The sequence below is a fragment of the Salminus brasiliensis genome, chromosome 10 (genome assembly GCF_030463535.1).
Source record: "Salminus brasiliensis chromosome 10, fSalBra1.hap2, whole genome shotgun sequence".
In the NCBI taxonomy this organism is placed as follows: domain Eukaryota; kingdom Metazoa; phylum Chordata; class Actinopteri; order Characiformes; family Bryconidae; genus Salminus; species Salminus brasiliensis.
This window is the reverse complement of record NC_132887.1, coordinates 7100761-7121772: the sequence shown is the minus strand read 5'-3', so window position 1 is coordinate 7121772 and position 21012 is coordinate 7100761. Positions and strand designations below refer to the sequence as shown.

Genomic DNA, 21012 nt, shown 5'->3' with positions numbered 1-21012 from the left:
GGAAGCAGTCTTGAAAAAGGAGCCTAAGCTTGGCGACTAGTGCCGAGCCTCAGCGTCTCTACCGGCCTCCATCCAGCTACCCAAACCACCCCATAGAACTGGGGTATTTTTTAGGTCACTATTTTGTTCCACTCATTTTCAGGCTTTTTTCTCATTTGCTTATTTTCTTTTTTACATTGGTAATAACATTGTGATTTTCATCATTCCATAAGTAAGCTCTGGCTACCTGTAATGGTCGACCCAGAGTCAGATCTTTCAGCACGGACGATGCTGCAGTCCAGTCCTGAGTTTTAGGGATGCGCTGTATGTTGTGGGGAGACTAATCAATGGACATATTAAATGAACCAGCAGAATTAAAGTAGATTTTTGCTTTACGTCTGAAGTTGAACGTTTGGATGCCATGTATAGCATCCAAAAAAAAAAAAAAAAAAAAAAAAAAAAAAAAAAAAAAAAAAAATATATATATATATATATATATATATATATATATATATATATATATATATATATATTGCGGAGAGTAAATATATACCAAAATACAAACAAAATCACAAGTATTTATTTATCTAAAAAGAAGTTGTGGTTGTTTTTGTCTCCTAGGTTATGGGCTAGTTTTGCAGTCTCTAAGTACTGTTGTAGTGTATTCTGTTATAACAGGACAACAGGACACCAGTATCTGCTACAGGATAAATGTATACATCTAAAAGAGAGTCATATTGAGAGCTATACAGAGTATATGTATAGTTTGATGTGATCACTAGCTAGGTCAAAGACCTTGCAGAGTACCTACCAGCCCAGCTAGATTATCTAGAACCCAGGTCATCAAATCTGGACCTTGAATCCAGTTGTTTCCAGTTCTGGATTTGGTAATCACTAGATGTTAAGGAAACAGCTGATATAACTACATGGCTACTGACCTACCAAGGATCACAAAGTCCAGGAACGGAAACTGGATTCAAGGTCCAGATTCAAAGACCTCTGAACTAAAAGCTACTCAGGTGTGTAAGTGTGTATTTCACATGTCTGAGGAGATACTACGGTTCCTGGTTGCACCACATTGCAGAGAGTGTAAAAGATGTGGTGGCAGGAGATGCCTGCCGGTCCTCTCAGGCCCAGGTAACATGGTGGTCTCTGATGGAGGGGGAGACCTGCAACACTGGGATTTAACTGGAGCTAAATTGTGAGGCGATGGAGGAAAATAAATATAAAAACTATGTAAAACGTTGTGGGGGCATTCACGAGCTGAATAGCTAGCAAAAAGTGACATTTAGAGCAATCCTCACTGGACCCAATATTTAACTGGAGTGCCACTTTATTACATTTAAAATCCCTGGGCAAACAGACCTAAAAGGGGAGGGGTAGGGGGGTTGGTGGTCCTCCAATCCACTCAGATGTGAAAGGTTGCCTCTGCCAGGCTGCTCTGCACAGTAATATTCCAGATTAGGCTAAATGGAAATGTTCGGTAGAGCAGCAAGCGGGCGGCATAAGAGCTACGTGTGTCGAGAACGGGGCCAGCTCCTTTTTTTTTATTGAGTGGGGCCCTTTTAAACACACACACACACAGACAGGCGGTCGGTCATCTACCCTGCACTCTGTTCCGCTTGGGCAGCAGTACCCAGCTAGCCGTCTGCGAGCCGCAGATGATGAGACGAGGGCTGAAAGTGCTTAGGCTGCCAGCGAGAATAGCTTTAACGGGGGGACATTATTGTAATGTTTTGCTTCCATTAACGTAAGGGAGTTCGGAAAAAAAAAAAAAAAAAACACTGTGTAATACCACGTTTTAAATTGCCTGGAAAATGGATGGAGAGAGAGAGAACGCTGTGCAGACAGTGCTAAAAGCAAATAATGCATTCCACCCCCCCCCCAACCACCACCATCCGCCCCTCCACTCCCCCCCCCCCCCACCACCACCACCATCCCACCCCGAGCACATGCTTGGCTCAAAAAGCTTGGCTCTTAGCTGGACAACAATGATCCGAGTGGTAAAGCGGAGAGGGCTGGAAAAAAAGGCGCTCAGCTGAATTTATGGAAATAAAATGAGCTCTAAGGGCCGCGTGGCTGCGAGACTGGACTCCCATCATATATTTTAAACAGCATAATGCAAAAACCGCAGTCTTCCAGAGGTCAGAAAGACCATGCGTAAAGAGGAAGGCGAGAGAGACAGAGAGAAGAGAGCGCGAGAGTGAAATAGAAGAAATAGAGATAAGCAACCGAATGTGCTCTTCCCACACACTAGAAAGAGAGAGCCGTAATTTACTTCAGTAGATGCTGAAATTTTATTTGTCCAAGCCTTAAAAAGACGTTGCTCTACCAGCAGGCTGTCCTTGCAGTTGGACATTTCTCTGGTAGGCTTTGGGCTTTGATTAGTGCTGTATTTTTTACTGTACTTTATTTTCTTTCTACATTTACATGAATAGAAAACAATCAAATCAAAAGGGGAAATAAACAAATAAATAATCTCTTGATGTGAGTTTTTTTTTTTTTTACCAGATTCACAAAAATGGGATTATTATTGAAATTGGAAGATACTCAAGGTTGCAGTATTGGTATAGGACATAAAAAAGTAGTATTGTGCCACCCTACTACAAATGTGATTCTTTACAGAAACAAAGGTGGTTCTTCCATGGTACTGGTCAACACCCATTTGCAGCACATTCAAAAGGTTCTTCACACTCACAAACCTTTCTGTTATAAACACGGTTCTTTGGAACCAAAAGTTTCTGTGACATTTCTCACAGAACCGTTCAAAGCCCCCTTATTTATACACTCTTGTATCGATAATTGCTTAGTGTTAAAGCTTCCAATAGTTCCAATAGTAATAATAATTCCACACATTTCATTAAAAACACCATCATTATTGTAATGGCTTTGATTTCTTCTGCAGTCCACATCATACTGTAAATCAACACTGAATAAAAGAGGAAAGGATGTTATATTATTAATTACGTAATTTACTTCAGTAGATGCTGAAATTTGACCTCTCCAAGCCTTAAGAAAATCTCTACCAGCAGACTGTCTGTGCAGTTGTCCGTGCTTTGATTAGTGCTGTTTTTTATTTTTTATTTTGTACTTCATTTTCTTTCTACATTTATATGAACAGAAAACAATCAAAACGCTGTGCTAAATAAATAAATAAGTTTAAAAAAGTTCACCAGTTTCACAAAAATGGGATTATTATCTGTGTCGGCAGATATGCAAGGTTGCAGTATTGGTATCGCATGTGAAAAGGTAGTATTGTGCCACCCTACTACAAATGTGTTTCTTTACAGAAACAAAGGTGTTTTTTCATGGTAAACCTTTCTGTTATAAAAACCTTTCTGTTAAAAACCTTTCTGTTATAAACACGGTTCTTTGTGGTACCAAAAGTTGTTTTTCTAAGACATTCCTCACAGAACCGTTGAAAGCCTCCTTATTTATACGAGTGTACCAATGATTGCTTAGTGTTAAAGCTCCCAATAGTTCCAATAGTTCAGAATTCATAAAAAACACTGAATAAAAGAGGAAAGGATGTTATATTATTAATTACGTAATTTACTTAGATTTACTTAGATGCTGAAATTTTATTTGTTCAAGCCTTAAAAAGACGTTGCTCTACCAGCAGACTGTTCGTGCAGTTGGACATTTCTCTGGTAGGCTTTGGGCTTCGATTAGTGCTGTTTTTTTTTTCTACATTTATATAAACAGAAAACAATCAAAACGTTGTGCTAAATAAATAAATAACATCTCTTGATGCAACAGTTCTTCACCAGTTTCACAAAAATGGGATTATTATTGGTGTCGGCAGATATGCAAGGTTGCAGTATTGTATCGGACGTGATAAAGTAGTATCGTGCCACCTTACTACAAATGTGGTTCTTTCATGGTATTGGTCAACACCCATTTGCAGCACGTTCAAAGGGTTCTTCAATCTCACACACCTTTCCATTATAAACACCTGGTTCTCTACCAGCAGACTGTCTGTGCAGTTGGACATTTCTCTGGTAGGCTTTGGGCTTTGATTTGTGCTGTATTTTTTACTGTACTTCATTTTCTTTCTTTTTTTATTTCATTTACAGGAGCAGCAATTAGAGAATTGAACCAGAAAACAATCAAAATGTCGCACTAAAAAAAAGCTTTTGCAACAATAACAACACTAATTATTGAAACACTAATTAATGATAAACTGTAAACAAATGTTGACACTTAGGACAATTTGTTCCCAGCAGGATTCAGCTGTTAAATGAGAAACAGAGAGAATTCAGAAACACTTTATAGAATAACGGTTCTTCACATGGTTCTTTGAGTGATGCCACAGAACAGGGAACATGTCTTTAATAGTCTAAAGAACCTTCACTTGATGTAAAAGTACAGATTTAAGAGGTTCTTCACACTCACACTCACATCTCTATTACAAACATGGCCATGAGATAGAGATGTGTGAGTGTGAAGAACCTTTTAAAGGTACTTCCATGGTTCTTTGAGTGATTCACCAAAGGAACCGTGTTTGTAGTAGAGATGTGTGTGAGTGTGGGGAAGCTTTTAAAGATCTAAACCTTCACTTGATGAAAATGTAAAAAGGTTCTTCATACTCACACACATCTCTATTACAAACATGGTTCCTTTTGGAACGAAAATGAATGGTTCTTCTATGGCATCGCACAAAGAACCATGTGTAGCACCTTTATTTTGAAGAGTATATTCCAGGCTACTCGCTGGATTCATGTCTGTTCTTTACAAAAAAGAAAATCACAATCACTCATAGATGTATGTCTATGTCTACTCAGGAACGGGGGTGCTTTTCTGTTTACCTCTCTCCTGAGACATAGGAGTCTGGTTGATGGTGGAGTGGGAGTCAGGCATGTTCCCAGGGGTCTGGGGGGCTAGCTGGGAGCCTGCGGAAAAAGAGAAATAAAGAGAAGGATTGAGAAATGAAAAATCACCTCATTTCCTCTATATTATGACTCTAAAATCTGATTGGCTGAGTCACAGTCAAAGCTGCTGTATATATATATATATATATATATATATATATATATATATATATATATATATATATAATACACTGCACAATATATAAACACTGTTAATGTACAGCAGAATCGCTGTTAAGAATGGTGTCCAATGGCTCACTGTTTTACTGGCAGCTCTTCTACTGTACTGATGCAGTACAAATATACAGCATTGCTTTTCTCCACACCATTCAAAGCCTATTCCTACATGGAAAGACCAACAGAATAGGCTTTGAATGAATAGGCATCTTATTCATTTCTGCAGCACTGCAAACCTCCACCCCCCGCTCATCCTGAAGGATGGGGAAGTTGTCATCTTGACTACGGTTGTCCTTTTTATTCCCCCTTTATTCCCCTTCCTGCCAAATCCCCAGCTGACACATTCAGAACCCAGCAACGAGGTTTCTCAGACACCAAACAGTCAGTCAATATCACTCCCATCCTCCATCCACTACACTGGTCACCTGTTTCATCCCAGATTCAATAAAAATAACCTCCCATCACCTCACAGCACTTCATGGCCTCGCCACTCAATATCTGCCTGAGCTTCTTAGTCCATGTGCACCCAGTCGGTTCTCATCTCAGCCTCTGCTCTGCTTGCGCTGCCTACATTTTCACTGTTCTCTACACTCTTAAATAACCTTAAAATGCTTCAGATGGTTAGTTGAGCCTTAGATCAGCCATAGAAGAACCATCTTTGGTTTCATAAAGAACCATGGTTCCTTATAGAACCAAAAGTGGTTCTTTTATGGTCAAATCTGGACCTTGAATCCAGTTTCCAGTCCTAGATTTTGTTCTCGCTGGAAGTTAAGGGACAGTTTTCTGCCCTCAAAGACTGGAACGGGGAGGAGACTCAGAATTTTTTCCGCTGGGGTTCGGTGCAGCCAAATGTGAAGCCAAAGCCCCCCAAAAGGGGTGAGAAAAAGGTAAGGAAGGGAGGAGACCAGGAGGTGGAGGGTGTGGAGTTGTTTTTAACACAATGATGGAGTGAGAATGAGGGTTTATGAGTGGGAGGAGTTCAGGGCGTGGACATGTAGGTATGTCATAATTCCACTTAACATAATTAATCGGCCATGTAGTATCACACATCCCAAGAATTACAAAATTTCCGAGCTTTTAAATTCACACCAAAATTTCAGAAATTCAAAAGGTTCAAAAACCCACCGTCTTTATTATCCTGCCTATGTTTGATTTATTCTACGATCTAAATAATACTGTAAAGCAGCACAGTAGTCATACTTCCCCCGAGGATATCTACAGTACAGTATAACAGCATGCAACAGGCCCTAAGCCGAGGCTGTAAAGCACGGTAATGTGTGCAACAGGCTGACGGCTCCTAGCTTTATAATAATCAGTGTGATGTGGTGCTGGCGGTGTTTATCATTTGCCTTCCAGAGTCGATCTTCAATATGAGGAGCAATAATTAACGTTACGATACGAGAGAGCATGCGGATTGATTTTTGACACACAAGGGTAAGGAGCGTAAATTAGCCTGTGCCTCAAAGACACGCCACTGATGCCACTGATGCCGGCAACCAATGGGCGAAAAGGGTGGCAAAACTCTGAACCAATGAGGGGAGAGCAGGGAGGCTGTGAAACCAGGGCAACGAGGGTATCAGAGGCAGGGAGCCAATTGGCACTGGGAATAGGAGACAGTTTTCCAATGAGGACTGAGAACAACAAGCTGCGAGAGCATGTTATGGAAATATTGGACACTTTTTAGTTCTTAATATCCCAAACATTCACACTCGTGGTGTACACTGGTGTAGCAACTGACATTGAGTTGGTCCACATTGGGGACGCACAAAGATATCAGGATTATATCAGTATCAGGAGAAAACTGCTAAACAACATGACGTGGCATCTGATTTCAGATTCAAACTGTGTTTAATGCTACTGTGTCGTTGGTTAGCAGTATTTATAAAAATTAGGTACTTGGAATTAAATGATTTCACATTATTTAAAAAAGAAATTACAATTTTGCCAAATATGAAAAAGAAGAAATTCAATTATTACCAGTTATTACAAAAGAAATTAAATTAGGTACTTACTAAAAATGGAATTAAATGATTTTTACATTATTTAAAAAATACATTTAAAAAATGCCAAAAATGTGAAATAAAAAATGCCAGAAATTTAAATCATTTAAAATAATATTTAATATTATTGTTAATATTATTATGAGTATTATTAATAATATAATTAATATTATTATAATATATTATAATATTATAATTAATTAAATTATTAATATTAAAATTATTAATAATATTTATTTCCAAAGTTAAACACATAGCATTTAACTTCATTTGTAATTCTATTTGATAAATCTGGAATTTATTGCTTAGAATAGTTTTTATTTAAACAAACACAAATTGTTTAACCTCTTATACTAGTTGGCTTTTACTTTAGCTAAAATTATACATAATATGTATGTTAATTTTATTAATCGGTTAATGATCGTCATAATCACAATCATAATAATCACATCTGTATGTATTTTTTTGGTGCATGCAGTGCACGGATAATCCACCAGGGAGGAGAAAACATATACCTGTTTTTTTCTCTTATTTAATGATTATTTATTAAATATTATTGTCCGAATGTATATATAATTTAATAATTATTTAAGGCAGTTTTTTTTATTGTTACACTGATGTTTCAGAGGTCTCACAAACTTAAATATGTATCAAACATGATACACTTGGGTTTAAAGGGTTACAGATCCCCATTTGTAATGGTCTATGGTGCACAATTTTCAGCCCGACTCCAATAATCAAACAATACCAGAGGGGTCTTTTTTTGGACACTGAACTCTAAGCAGTAGGTGAACTGATACTGACTAATTTAATATCAAACATGACACACAACTGGAGGTGGGAAGACCTCCATGTAAACAAACTCCGCTAACTAAGCATAATTGTGTTCTGTTAACTCTGTAAACAAGCTCTCCATGTAGATGCCCACGCACCAAGCGTCTAATGGCTGAACACCAAGACTATAATCCATTAGTGAGTGTGTGACTGGGCTTTGGGGCCGCGGCAGGGCCAGCGGTGAACTGTTATGAAGCAGGCCAGCAATAACAGAGGCTGGAAAACACTGGGGCAGTGACAGCTGTGGAAGAAAACAAGGGAGCGGAGGAACAAATTGTAGCTTTTTGTTGTTCCTGTGGCTCACGGGTGCTTGCTAGGACTTCCAGCCAGCAATGTGTTTCCGGAGGGGGGCCTTTTTGCTGTCGCACCAGGAGCATGTTAGTACTGTTTCCAGCCCTGCTGAAGCACGTCTGCTGCAGAGGCAAGGTCACACTCCTCCTCCGCTACTATCTGAGGCAAACAGGCCTGTGTGGGCTTGTGTGTAACAATGTTCGAGTATCTGTGTGAGTAGATTAATACGCTGTGCCTGTGAACATGCTCGTGTAATGAAACCTTCGCGAGTGAGTAAACATGCTTAGGGATCATGAGGAAGAGGATCATCTACCATCAGAAAGACACTCGATTTTTAGCGGATGTGCTGCATGAAGGAAACCCTTGGTGTGAAAACAATGTACTGGACAGGTGAACCTTTAGTCTTGCCCCTTTCACTCGACAGCAAGGGTTTCCTGTCTAGACTGTTGAAATGAAGGGTGCTAAAAATCAGTGACAAGAGCATTAGTGAGGTCAGGATGTTGGATGATCACCACCCCACCTCATCCCCAACTCACCAACTCATCCCAAAAGTATTGGATGGAGCACCATCCATCATTCCAGAGAGCACAACCATCTTCCACCAACCATCTTTAGGGCAAACGTTTTGGCACCCCACATTGTACTACACACCGATACCCTAGCAACCAGTGAGTAACATCTTAGCAACCACCTAGCAAGGCTTCACAACCAACAGTTATACGATAGCAACATCATAGCAACCACCTGGGACACTTTAGCTGCACAACCATTCTGCACTTCTCTGGCTGAATCTGGCTTTAGTTACTGTGCAGCATTTTGTAGGACGTTTGGGTGTAGCACTTTATTTATTGTATTAATCTTTGATGCTAACTTTTCCACTTAGTTGAGGAACTGAGCAAAAACCAGGGAGTGCTGGAAATGTGCAAATACAATGATCTCACTTTGGACGAGGTCTGTATAAAGCTGTGCAAAATGTGCTTTTAGTATGGCAATTTTGCAAGAAAGCCATCAATCAATCAATCAATCAATCAAAAACAAACAAACAAACAAACAAAAAAACAAAAACAAAATCATCTTAAACATCTCTGAAGTTTCAGTGAACTCTATGCCACAAAAATGTCACTGTATGACAGTACATACATATAGTGTTGTGTGAATCTCAAAATAAAACATATATAATACTATAAAATATTACAAGAAAAGAAATCTTAATACATATATATAATATATATATTGTTTTTAAAAAATAACTGTATTTTAAAAGAATATCAAATATTGTAATAAAATAAATACTTTATAAAATAGTATGTCAAATAATTACATCCTAATTAAAATAGTGTCAAAATAAAAAATACTATTCATATAAAAATACTATAAAATATTACGAGTAATTAAAATATATGTCCTAATGTACCTAAAATATGTATCCTAGACTATTTTACTCAAAAAGTGATTAAAAGGGGTGTCCATAAACATTTGGACACATAGTGCATCTCTTCATTATTCAATGGCTGCGACTTTAAACATTTAAACGTTTTCCACACTGAAATACGAGGCTTTACTTGTAAGGCAGGGATGTCACACTGACAGGCATCTAAACCTTCGTATTACAAGAACCAGTAAGCGTACATATAATTGTAAAAAAAATAATAATTATTATTTTAAAAATGCAATCAACGGCATCTATAATGCATCTAAATATAACCCCTAAATGCTAATTATCATCTTTAAATGACATCATGCTAAAACGTGACCAATCACCTCAACTGCAATTAGTGTCTGCAGCGCTGACTTGGTGTCAACTGGTAGTTGCTGGTCTCTTTTATCAGGAAACATGGAGAATAATGAGTCCTAATATAAATAAACACACAGAAGAGGCTACGTCTCCATTGAGACAGCTGCTTAATAATTCAGAGTGTGCCATGTCTCCTCCGACTGCACGGTTGGGGGTAAAGGAGTGTCTAAATGTCACAAGGCTTCTCAATGATTCTTTTATCCCTCCCTCTCGCCATCTAAAAGGGATCTTAATTATCAGCGCAACATCAGGGCGTTTGCCATAAATCTGGAGAGTCAAAGCGACCTCAGCATTTGAAGATTACTTCTAAATGACAAGTGTATGCTGGTGAGAGAGTGTGTGTATGGATAGGGTCAGTAAGGAGACCCACTGGGCCTTTAGTGTGTTCTGTAGGGATGCTTAACATACTGCTCTGGTTCAGACTGTGTGCCAAATTCCAGATATTTCATAATTATATTCATGATATTATGGATCCAATAATGCAATCTGGTCACTTCTGAGGAAGCAACCATGGATCTGACCACTAGTGGTCATATGACCTTGTAGTCATGTAAATAGTAACTGTCTCATACTGACAGAAAAATAACATGCAGTAAAAAAAAGTACATACATACATAAAGTACATACAGTATGCAGTATATACCATATGGTATACTGTGCAGTGTGCAGTGTACAATACTGGTACAGTGTGCAGTATATAGTACATACTGGTACAATGTGCATTATACAGTATATGTTACATATATCATGAATGAGAACTGAAGTGGGCCCAATACAAAGCCTTGTGGTACACCATAATGAATTCCAACTGTAAAATGTATGGTCTCTTAAATGAGCAAATTCCAATTAAATGTGCCAAATCAGGTCCAGAAAGATAAGTATTCTTCTTAAGTTTGCAGTATATAGTACATATTGTTGCAGTGCACGATACACAGAGCTTACTAGTGTAGTGTACAATACATAGCACACACGCATCGGTGTACATGCATACCAGTGCAATATGGAATATATAATAAATAATGTACAGTGTGTACAATGTGCAGTAAACAGTGTAAATTACATTATAGTATGCCATTTTTTAAATAGTATAGTTTACTATTGGTATTGTATGATTTATACAGTACATACTGGTATAGTGTGCAGTATGTAGTTCAGACTACTAGTACAATGTTGTAGGATATTCTATACAGTATATACTGGTATAGTGTGCAGTATGTAGTTCAGACTACTAGTACAATGTTGTAGGATATTCTATACAGTATATACTGGTATAGTGTGCAGTTTACAGTATATACTAGTATAATGTATAATAATGGTATACTGTGCAGTGTACAGTATATACTAGTAAATGTGCAATATACAGTATATGTATATAGTATGCTTTATGCAGTATATACTGGTATAGTGTGCAGTATACAGTATATGCGAGTAAAATTTACAATATACAGTATATGTATATTGTATGGTGTATGCAGTATATACTAATATAGTGTACAGTTCACAGTATATGCTTGTAGAATGTACAATAATGATATAGTGTGCAGTATACAGTATATACTAGTAGAATATGCAATATACAGTATATGTATATAGTATGCTTTATACAGTATATACTGGTATAGTGTGCAGTATACAGTATATACTAGTAGAATATGCAATATACAGTATATGTATAAAGTATGCTTTATACAGTATATACGGTATAGTGTGCAGTATACAGTATATACTAGTAGAATATGCAATATACAGTATATGTATAAAGTATGCTTTATGCAGTATATGCTGGTATAGTGTGCAGTATACAGTATATACTAGTAGAATATGCAATATACAGTATATGTATAAAGTATGCTTTATGCAGTATATGCTGGTATAGTGTGCAGTATACAGTATATACTTCTAATACAATGTTCAATATACAGTGTATTGTACAGTAGGCCTTTTACAGTATATACTGGTGCAGAATTAATGAGAGGAGTGCTGTGCTCTAATATTCCGATGGTTCTAATTTGGAAATACATCTGTATTTTAGTATTAAGTCAGACTAATCACATGTGCATTTCTTGAAGACGTCAGTAAAGACACTGACGTTTCAAAATTTTAAGAATTTCAGAAAGTAATTCCTTGCTAAGTGCTAAGCAATGCTAACTTATCCAGGTCATAAAAACAGTCCTTTGAAGTGTTGCAGACCACAATAATTACAATTTCCATTTATAGGCATTTAACAAGCGCAGTCATTTCAACTTCTCCCATGGTGGGAGAAACACGGGCCGAAAGCAACAGGGTTCACAGGTTCGGAGATAATGCGCATGCTTAAACCCAATATAATTTTAAATATTCTTCGGCGAGGATTGTTGAGGCAATGCGAGGCCTTTGAAGCGAAGCTTTTCATCTTTGAAGTGTTTTTAAGTTGTTCAAATGTAAGATTCATGGTGCAGTTCAAAGACATGTGAGACTACTCGTGGCCATATTCCCTCTGTTTTAGTTCGGAGGGCACACAATTTGAACGCTGCGCACACGCAATCCGGACGCACTGCAATTTCGGACCCATAGACAATAAAGGGTTCTTTAAATGAAGATGAAAGAGAGCGCGGAAGAAAGGAGGAATGTTCTAGAGGCTAAAGCTGTCTTGAGTGACGGCCAGGACCCTGGCTTAAGCTGCTGGTCCGGAGAGGGGGGTAAAATAGCGGCTAGTCTTGGGTCAGCAGAATGGTAGCCTGGCCTCTGGGCTAAAATGCGGAGGTAGCCCCAGATGCACATACACATACACACACACACACACTCCCACTCGCGATGAGGCCAGGTAATCTAAATGTTGCTTTATCCTTGGGGAAGCCTATAAACACAGTGTAGCAATAATGGCACCTCAGATCCCAATGAGCAGGAGTAAATGATTTTCCAACCTGGGGCTAATGCAAGTTAACTCGGCCTGTCGGGGGACGCAAAACTGCACAGTGGCAAGCAAGCTGTGCTCCCTTGGACCTCATTACTGGTGAGCCAAACAAGGCCAAGGTAAGTAAAGTGGAAAGTGCAGCTTAAGCGAAAAGAGCCCAGGCACATCGCTGTGGAAAAGAATCGCCGCCTGGGCATACTGCACTATTACATTAAAGAAAAAAAAACCCACAGAGCCCAGAATGGAGTCCATCCAGGCAGGTGTGATTGCCACTGCTTTGTACAGCTGAAAGCCAGCTGTGTGTAATATGCAGTGCAGAAGTATGGGTGGAAATGGGGGCAAAACAGTGTGGCTCTGGATTGAAAGAGACTGAAATGAGGGGGGTGTTATACAGGATGAAAGGCTGAAAAGAACAGTGGGCATGAACTCAGCAGGTCTACTGGACTGTCTGCTCAAGGCCTTAGGAAGCACTGCCTCATACATACACATACAGTGTGGGTGATACAATGATATATTACCATTATCATGATAAGCAATGTCACAATACACTTTCCAGGGTAAATAATACTTCTAAACTACAGCACTGAACAACTGCAAGGTCATACACTGAATGTCCAAATGTTTGTGGACACCCCTTGTATTGAATGCATTCAGCTGGTTCAAGTTCAAGCAGCCATTGCTGACACAGATGCACACATCTTGTCTAGTCTCGGTAGAGAAGTACTGGTAATAGAATAGGACTTTCTGTATCCGTGCCTAATGCCAGGCATGGATAAGAGGTTGTTTAAGGCCCCCCAGCATTGAGCTGTGGAGCAGTAGAAGAACTGTGGCTGATGCTCCATTCCATATTTTGGGGGTTGAGTTGGGGAGTCTGGGATAAGGTGGGGTGGTGATCAACCAACTTTCTGACCTCACTAACACTCTTGTTGCTGAATGCAATCGAATCCCGGACAATAGAGATAGCTACTCCAACAAAAGCAGGATCAACCCTTGATTTCAGAAGAAAACAATGAATGAGCAGGTGTCCCAATACTTTTTTGAACCACTTTCTGGTCAAAGTGCCTCAGATTCTTACGCTTAACCCTTTTACCTTCTTTTAACACACATCACCTCCAAGAACTGACTGTTCACTTGCTGCCTAATATGGATGAAGATAATCACGGTTTTTCACTTCACTAGTGGTGATAATGTTATGACTAATTAAAAAAGTAAAAATGTAAAAAAGTACTGCAATGTAATATATTTGTATATATCTCCTACAATTACACAAGCACACATATATATTATATACAGGGTGGACACTAACTGCCTTCTCTGCATCTCATTAAAGGCCAAAAAACAACAACAAATAAGCAAAAAACAAACAAACAGCCAAAAAAACCTGTCTAAATCTCACGGTCAGACCCAGACTACATGCTTTGAATAGGTGTTGGGGGAGTACATCTCTAAATGTGAATATCTCTCCAGGACACTGAAGCGATGCGGCCAGCAAAGAGGCCCCACTGCTCCTTCATGGCCTCAGCAAACACTTCTGAATCCGAGCCCACTCACTGAGCTGTGCCAGCTTCAGCCCCTATTACCATAATACTCTCCGCTCGCTAAATCCAACAGATAACAACGCTAACCCAACCTGCTAGCTCCGTGCCAGCGGGCCGACGGAGGTAAAACCACTCGCAGACCCACTGGGCTTGCTGCCGCACTCGCTCGCTCCGCTCCCTCACACGCTGACCTTTCTGCACTCCAAAGCTCTGGAAGCACTTCAAGCAAGAGCCGATAAACAGCTTACTCAGAAAGCGGCCCTCATAAGTATGCCCAAATCACATCTTTAAAGGAAAGTAAGAAAGAAGGACACACTGATGGAGGGAAGGGAGAATGAGGAGGTGGAGGAGGGTGGAGGAGGATGAAGGAGGGGGGGGGGGGGTTGGTGGGCCACAGTCACGTTAAATGGACCTCGATGGACCTTGGAGAGGAGTAATAAAAATGGAGAGAGACAGGCGTTTCTGGTTTTCAATGGCAGCTCAAGTGCATGGATGTCATTAGGGGCTGTGCTGCAGTCTGTGTCAATTAGAGGCTGTTCTAAAGTGAGTGCTTCCACTCCAACCACAATGGTCATGCCGCTGTAGACACAAGTGTATAAACCTCACACTGCTCTGTATTCAAATTCAAGAATGAATGCCTGCTTGGGGGAAAAAAAAGTCAGGATAAAAGGCAGGAAAACTCCCATTTCAGAAAGATTAGGATAATAAGAGAGATTATGGATTATCATCATCATCATCATCATCACCATCACCATCATCATGAGGATGATAATTATGGTTTGGCTTGGCTTTTCCATTCCGCTAAAGCCAAAAAGTAAAAATGGGAGACTGAGCAGCTATAGCAGTTCATATAGTGCAGAACGGGACGCCGTGGTGTAAGCACTGCATTTACGTTCCTTTGGGCCGGGAGGTATCGGTGAATACAACTGACTAGTGGTCAGTTTTAAGAGAAACTGACAGCATGGAGGACAGGTCAATGAGCATCAGAGAGAAGGTCAATGCAAAGGCCTATTTAGCATCACTTAACGCTCAAGGCTGTGGAATCTCTCTGCTTCGCTTAAGAAATGGATTAGAGGTGCTCTTCCGGTTGTGATCAGCATTGACCCCATACTGGAGATCTGTAGAAACAATGAACAGCATTCATGACTTTTTTTGTTTGTGGGGTGTGTGCTGGATTGGGAAGAGGTGGTAAACGAAAATGGGTCAGAAGCAGATGATAATGATTGGCTAAAAGGAGTAATTGCATTTGGATGTGCCCAAGGACACAGTGTGAAAGAAGTAGCTGAATCTGCAGGTTTATGGAAGCATACGGGTCAGCATACGGCAGTGGCAGAAATCCCAGCCAACAGGAAATTCTCCTGTGATGATTGTGATGATGAATAGACAAAATTGATGGACAGAGATATTAATAAAAATCAGTCACAAATTGCTTCACCACCAATTTCTGAAAGAACACTCCACAGAAAACTGACCAAGAGGTCCTTAAGAATGACGAGAACAGCAGGAATTTCCTGTAGATTGGGATTTCTGCCACTGCTGGTAGACCCGTATGACCGTATGCTTCCATACACTCACAGATTCAGCCACTTCCTTCACACTGTGGTCTTTAGGACACCCAAATACAATCGCTCCTTTTAGCCAATCATTAACATCATTCTCATGCAACACCATCTGCAAGAGCCTGAAGTTACCTTAAACACGCAATGTGATATTGTCATGATTTCATATTATTCATTTTAATGAACTCTTCTGATTTTATGTTATTCATGATATGCTACCATAAATAATAATAATAACAATAATAATAATAATAATAACAATAACAAAGAACCAATGTTCGTTTTGATGATTTGTGTCTATTCTGTAGCTTGTTAACTCCAGAAAACCACATCATGATGTGAACTTTATGCATGAGTATGATGGTCTCCATATTCTACCTATATATCTTTTTAATTTAATAAGCTATGAAAGGTAGACCTTAATCTCTGAAACTAAACCTCAAAAAACTGTTAATATAACAAGACTTTGGATCATTTCTATTGGTCCAATTATTCTGAAAGATTTTTATTCAAGTAAAGGTTTTGGTATGACAGAGACGATATAGTACACAACTGCAGTGCTCTTATGGAAAATCTTGGCAAATCCTTCAGGCAAACGGCAAAGAACTGTGTTCGAATCTTATTGGAACCATTTAGGAGGGAAAGGGTTTGTCAGGCTTCAGTGGTTCCATCTAGAGTCTTAACTTACACCAAAAACCTCACCAACAAGAAGCCATTAAGCCGCTTTCTTAATAGTACAGAGTGAGAGGTGTTGGTGAATGGCACAGCAGCTTTCCCCTCACACACACTGAGCGCTGAGCAGGTTTAGAGTGACGGATGGATTCCCGTGCTAGCATGCACTCCTGTCAGCGCCGCACCTGTATCACTATGCTGCTAACACAGCTCATGTCTCCAAAGCCAGAAAATGCACAGGGCCTCTCAATTGGTTTAGGGACATTTTGAGCTGAGCAATGTGATTTCTGCCTGACTGTCACAAATCTAGCACGACAGGAAAAATCAATTTGCTCAGCGCTCTACGGCTTGAGGAAAATCCGAATGCCAGGCAAGCCTGGATAATGTTCCGGCATATTGTATTTGCTTCACTGAGACTGAAAAATGGCCGAGCCCTTCATATCTGCAGCCCACAATAGAGGACCAAGCCGAGCAGTTAGGTTCCCCTCCTAATATCCCTGCTTCTCTCCTGGAAACAACAATAGAATTAGAGGGTCTCATATCAGCGTCACTCCAGACCAAAATCAAACATCCGTCTGGCACTTGACTGGAATGAAAGGTCGAAGGGTCAACGGAGGAGAGCTGTGGCTAGTGCGGCCTGAAAGCAGCCATGCTGATTCGCTATGAGTGGTAAGGAATGACAGGTGTCCCGTGAGCACTTGCTGCTGCCCTGGGGATGCCCCAGAGGCCGTGGCGGCGCTGACAGGTCCTGTATGGAGGCAGTAAGGTGTGGAGGTCGTCACAGTCGGCCGCCTGGAGCTGAAATATAGGCCAGGCCAGAGGCTGAAGTGAGAGGTTCCACCTGGTTCACTGTTATTCGCACAGTTGTACGGCACTCAGCCTACAGCTCTGCCAGTAACCTATTGCAAACATGACAGATCTACAATACAGAGATAGGAATATATTATCTGTGGAGCGTAGTGTTTAATAGCTATGAGAATTACAAATAAAAATCAATTAAAATATTCTGATTTATTATGTCTGGTATTTAGAAGATTCAACTATGTGGTCACCTAAGCCAAAAGACAAGAGATGTCCAATAGTATATCAGTGTGGAGTGCTTTTAATTTAAATTTGTTATAAGAGTTTGATCAATCATCCACAACATATAAGTATATTGATCATTTTTTGAGAAACACTTGGGCTACATGCTTTATACATTACATAAACTGGTTAACATCAGACAAAACATTTAATGTTTATGGCTGATTTCACTTCATTTGCACCATCGCTGCTATGCCTGATTAGCACATCATTGCCCTTACAGGAAATATACAGTACATATATATATATATATATATATATATATATATATATATATAGTTGTTGTCCAGTGAAAAACATTTATCTACAAAATGGTCACTTTCCAGGAGAAGGCAAAAATGTTCTTAACTTTGAATGGAAGTTCAAATAAGACCTTATTCCAAGTAATTTAGAGCATTTCTATTGGTCTATTCATCCAGAATTATTTACACAGTGTACAGAGCAGCAGTTGAAAAAAAAAAAAGAGCAAAAAAGAGAGAGCAAGGCCAACTGTGTTCTTTTGGGGCCTTGGCTGCTTATGGCTAGCAGCATGACCGGTATTAGCATTCTAGCAATCCTCTGGTCATAGCACTCAAAAAAACACCAATGGGTATTTAAAAGCCTGCAAATTGTGGTTTGGGTCAAATACAAACAAACATTACACAAAGGCCAGGACAACCCCATTCACTACTAGTGCTGGACACTGGTATTTGCTGGAATTTGACCTCCACCTTTAATCCATTCGTGCAGTGAACACACACACACACACACACACACACACACACACATACACTATAGTGAGCAAATACACACAGTGATACAGTGAACACACATGCCAAGAGCGGTGGGCAGCCTTTGCTGCAGCACCCAGGGAGCAAAGAGGGTTAAGGGCTTTACTCAAGGCCCAACAGTGGGATCTTAGCAAACCCAGGTATCGAACCACTGAGCCCCCACTACTGCCCAAGGTTTTTTGATTAATGCATTTTTACAATACATTCTATTTTTATATCTGAATATGTAATATAATCATGCACATGAACTGTATACGTGCTATTTCCAAAGCTTTCCTCTAGGAATTCCAGTACTTACAGTTACTGACAAACACCTAGCTTATCTAATACGTCCTAAATTAGATGCAGTCAGGTGTTCTGGTGCTGGTCGTACTGAACAAATCCATGCATCCAGCTCATTTTCATAACTTTTCCGAAAGCATCTCAAAAACAGCCTTCTTAACTTTCAAATGAAGTCAATGGAAAAGTCATTTCGGAGCATTTCTATTGGCCCATTCCTTAGGACATTGTAACAGATTCACATTATGTCAAAAAGTGAAAAATGACAAATGGAGATAAAGGGGTTTTGGCTAATAGTGATGAGTCTCGTTTGGACGGTGCCTTTACACCAGCATTGAACAATACTGTAACTGTGCATTATAGCTTTGTAGCTTTTTCAGGCTGCCAGACGTCCAGACATCACCTACCAGCAAGATCCCCTCTCTATAAACACTGCAGTAAGTGTAATAAGGAACAGTTTACCAAGCTGAATACATCATCATCATCATCATCATCATCAAATACGTTTTTATATCAGCACGGCTCATCAATCACGACTGCGTCCCTCACAACAACACAGCATATGTTACTCCCAAGTCCACGTAACGACATATTTCAGTAAAAATATACGTCCAGCAGTGTAATTAATCCTGACTGCTCTATATTTTCTCTTGCCGTGCCGCATCTGTATTGCACTGGTGGGGTCCGAGAGCGTACAGCACCTGCCGTTCACGTCAGAAGCCGCTGCCTGCTTTTCATTAGCGTCAATCACGAGCCGCACGCGCCGCATCTGCCACTCACAGGCAGCCTTCAGGAGCTCACTCATGCATTGGGCCCGCCTCGTCAGAGTGATTGACAGCGCAGCACTGGTCAAGCCTCCATCAGGGAGGCTGCGGGAGCAGACGCTGGGGCCAGACAATCCACATCTGCATCTCATATTTAAGTGTCATCCTCTCACGTCCGACGCCTGACGGAAATTCATTAAGTCTGCAATTTCAGGACTCGCTCGGCTATTCCACCGAGGCTAAAAATGCAGACAAGTTTTCCACAAATCTGCTGTTTTTTTAAATAATCACGTATCTGTTTTAACTGGAGAGCAGCATATGGCCATCATCAAGCAGCAGACACAATTCCTCCAGGATTCCCCTGAAGAACACGTGAAGGAACAAACCTTGAAAAACACAAATGGCATATCAAGCAACCTATAAAAACACTGTTCTCGCACGGTTCCAGGTTCAAAAGCTGAGACGAGGGCTGACGTGCCTTTCTGACTGATAAGCAGTCGTTCTAATTAAAGCCACAAAAGGAAAATGTGATGGAATGGGGTTTAATGGAGTTTGCACACCTGCAAGGTGTCTGGATCAAGGTCTGAAACATGGTTCATTGGTGTTTCTCAATACCAAGAACGTGAAGAACGAACTTCACAAGTGCGCAAGGACACAAGGACGGAGGACATCTATTGAGACCTACACCCATTGTACTTGCTATTGCGCAATACAATGAGCCCAGCTGTTACTCCTGTCACTATGATCCAATGCTAACTAGCTTAAGTGAGACTACCACAGGAGGTATACGAGATACGATACGGAGGGTATATGAAAGAACTAGGATTTGACCACTTCCCTACCTTCTCTCACCACCAGCTGCACTGTTTCTTCTACTTCTTTTAGGGTAAAGGTGATTGGCAGACCAACGTGAGGTGCATTACTGACATCGTTAATGTAAAAGCAGAGAACTAGCATCTTCTGTCATTGTGTCAGAGCTAAATTCGCAATACATGCTGGGTATTTTCGTTTGTTGTCGTCCACAAGCCACCGACTGAGCCATTCTTGGTTTTCAGGGTGGCGAAAAATCACATCTTGAGTATTGAAATACAACCTGGCCAGTGGAAGATGGTGTCAGGCAAGGAAGAACACACAAGAACTCACTTTGAGAAACGACAACGTGTTTATATTTGATCTGGTTAGTTTTGGTTTCCGCAGTTTAGCGACTGAGTTAACTAAAGAACTTGATATACCTATTTGCCATCATCATCACACGGCTACGTGGGCTATGTTTCACTATACCTGACACTGATTGATTTGCAGAGGGGCATGATGTAGGCTGTTCTCAGTTTGGTGGGTTGCTTTCTCTGAAAAAAACCTGCTGACCTTACAGCATTACTACCAGCAGCACCAACCTCAAGTGCAGGACTAGTTCCAATGTACTGAATGAATAAGCTTGCCTTTGTTTATATGTTAAGGAGAATAATATCGTCACTGAAAGATATAGTCATCCCCATGTTCTCACAAT

The 21012-nt window shown here is 40.1% G+C and overlaps 1 protein-coding gene across 3 annotated transcripts in view; it reads right to left on the bottom strand.

Moving 5' to 3' along the window:
- Positions 1-21012, bottom strand: part of LOC140564036 (AT-rich interactive domain-containing protein 1B-like) — a 259481-nt gene that overhangs the window by 49338 nt on the left and 189131 nt on the right. For all 3 annotated transcript variants that reach the window (XM_072689070.1, XM_072689072.1, XM_072689071.1), the window contains one exon: positions 4788-4871. In XM_072689070.1, the coding sequence (XP_072545171.1) occupies positions 4788-4871 (84 nt within the window). The remainder of the gene's footprint in view (positions 1-4787; positions 4872-21012) is intronic.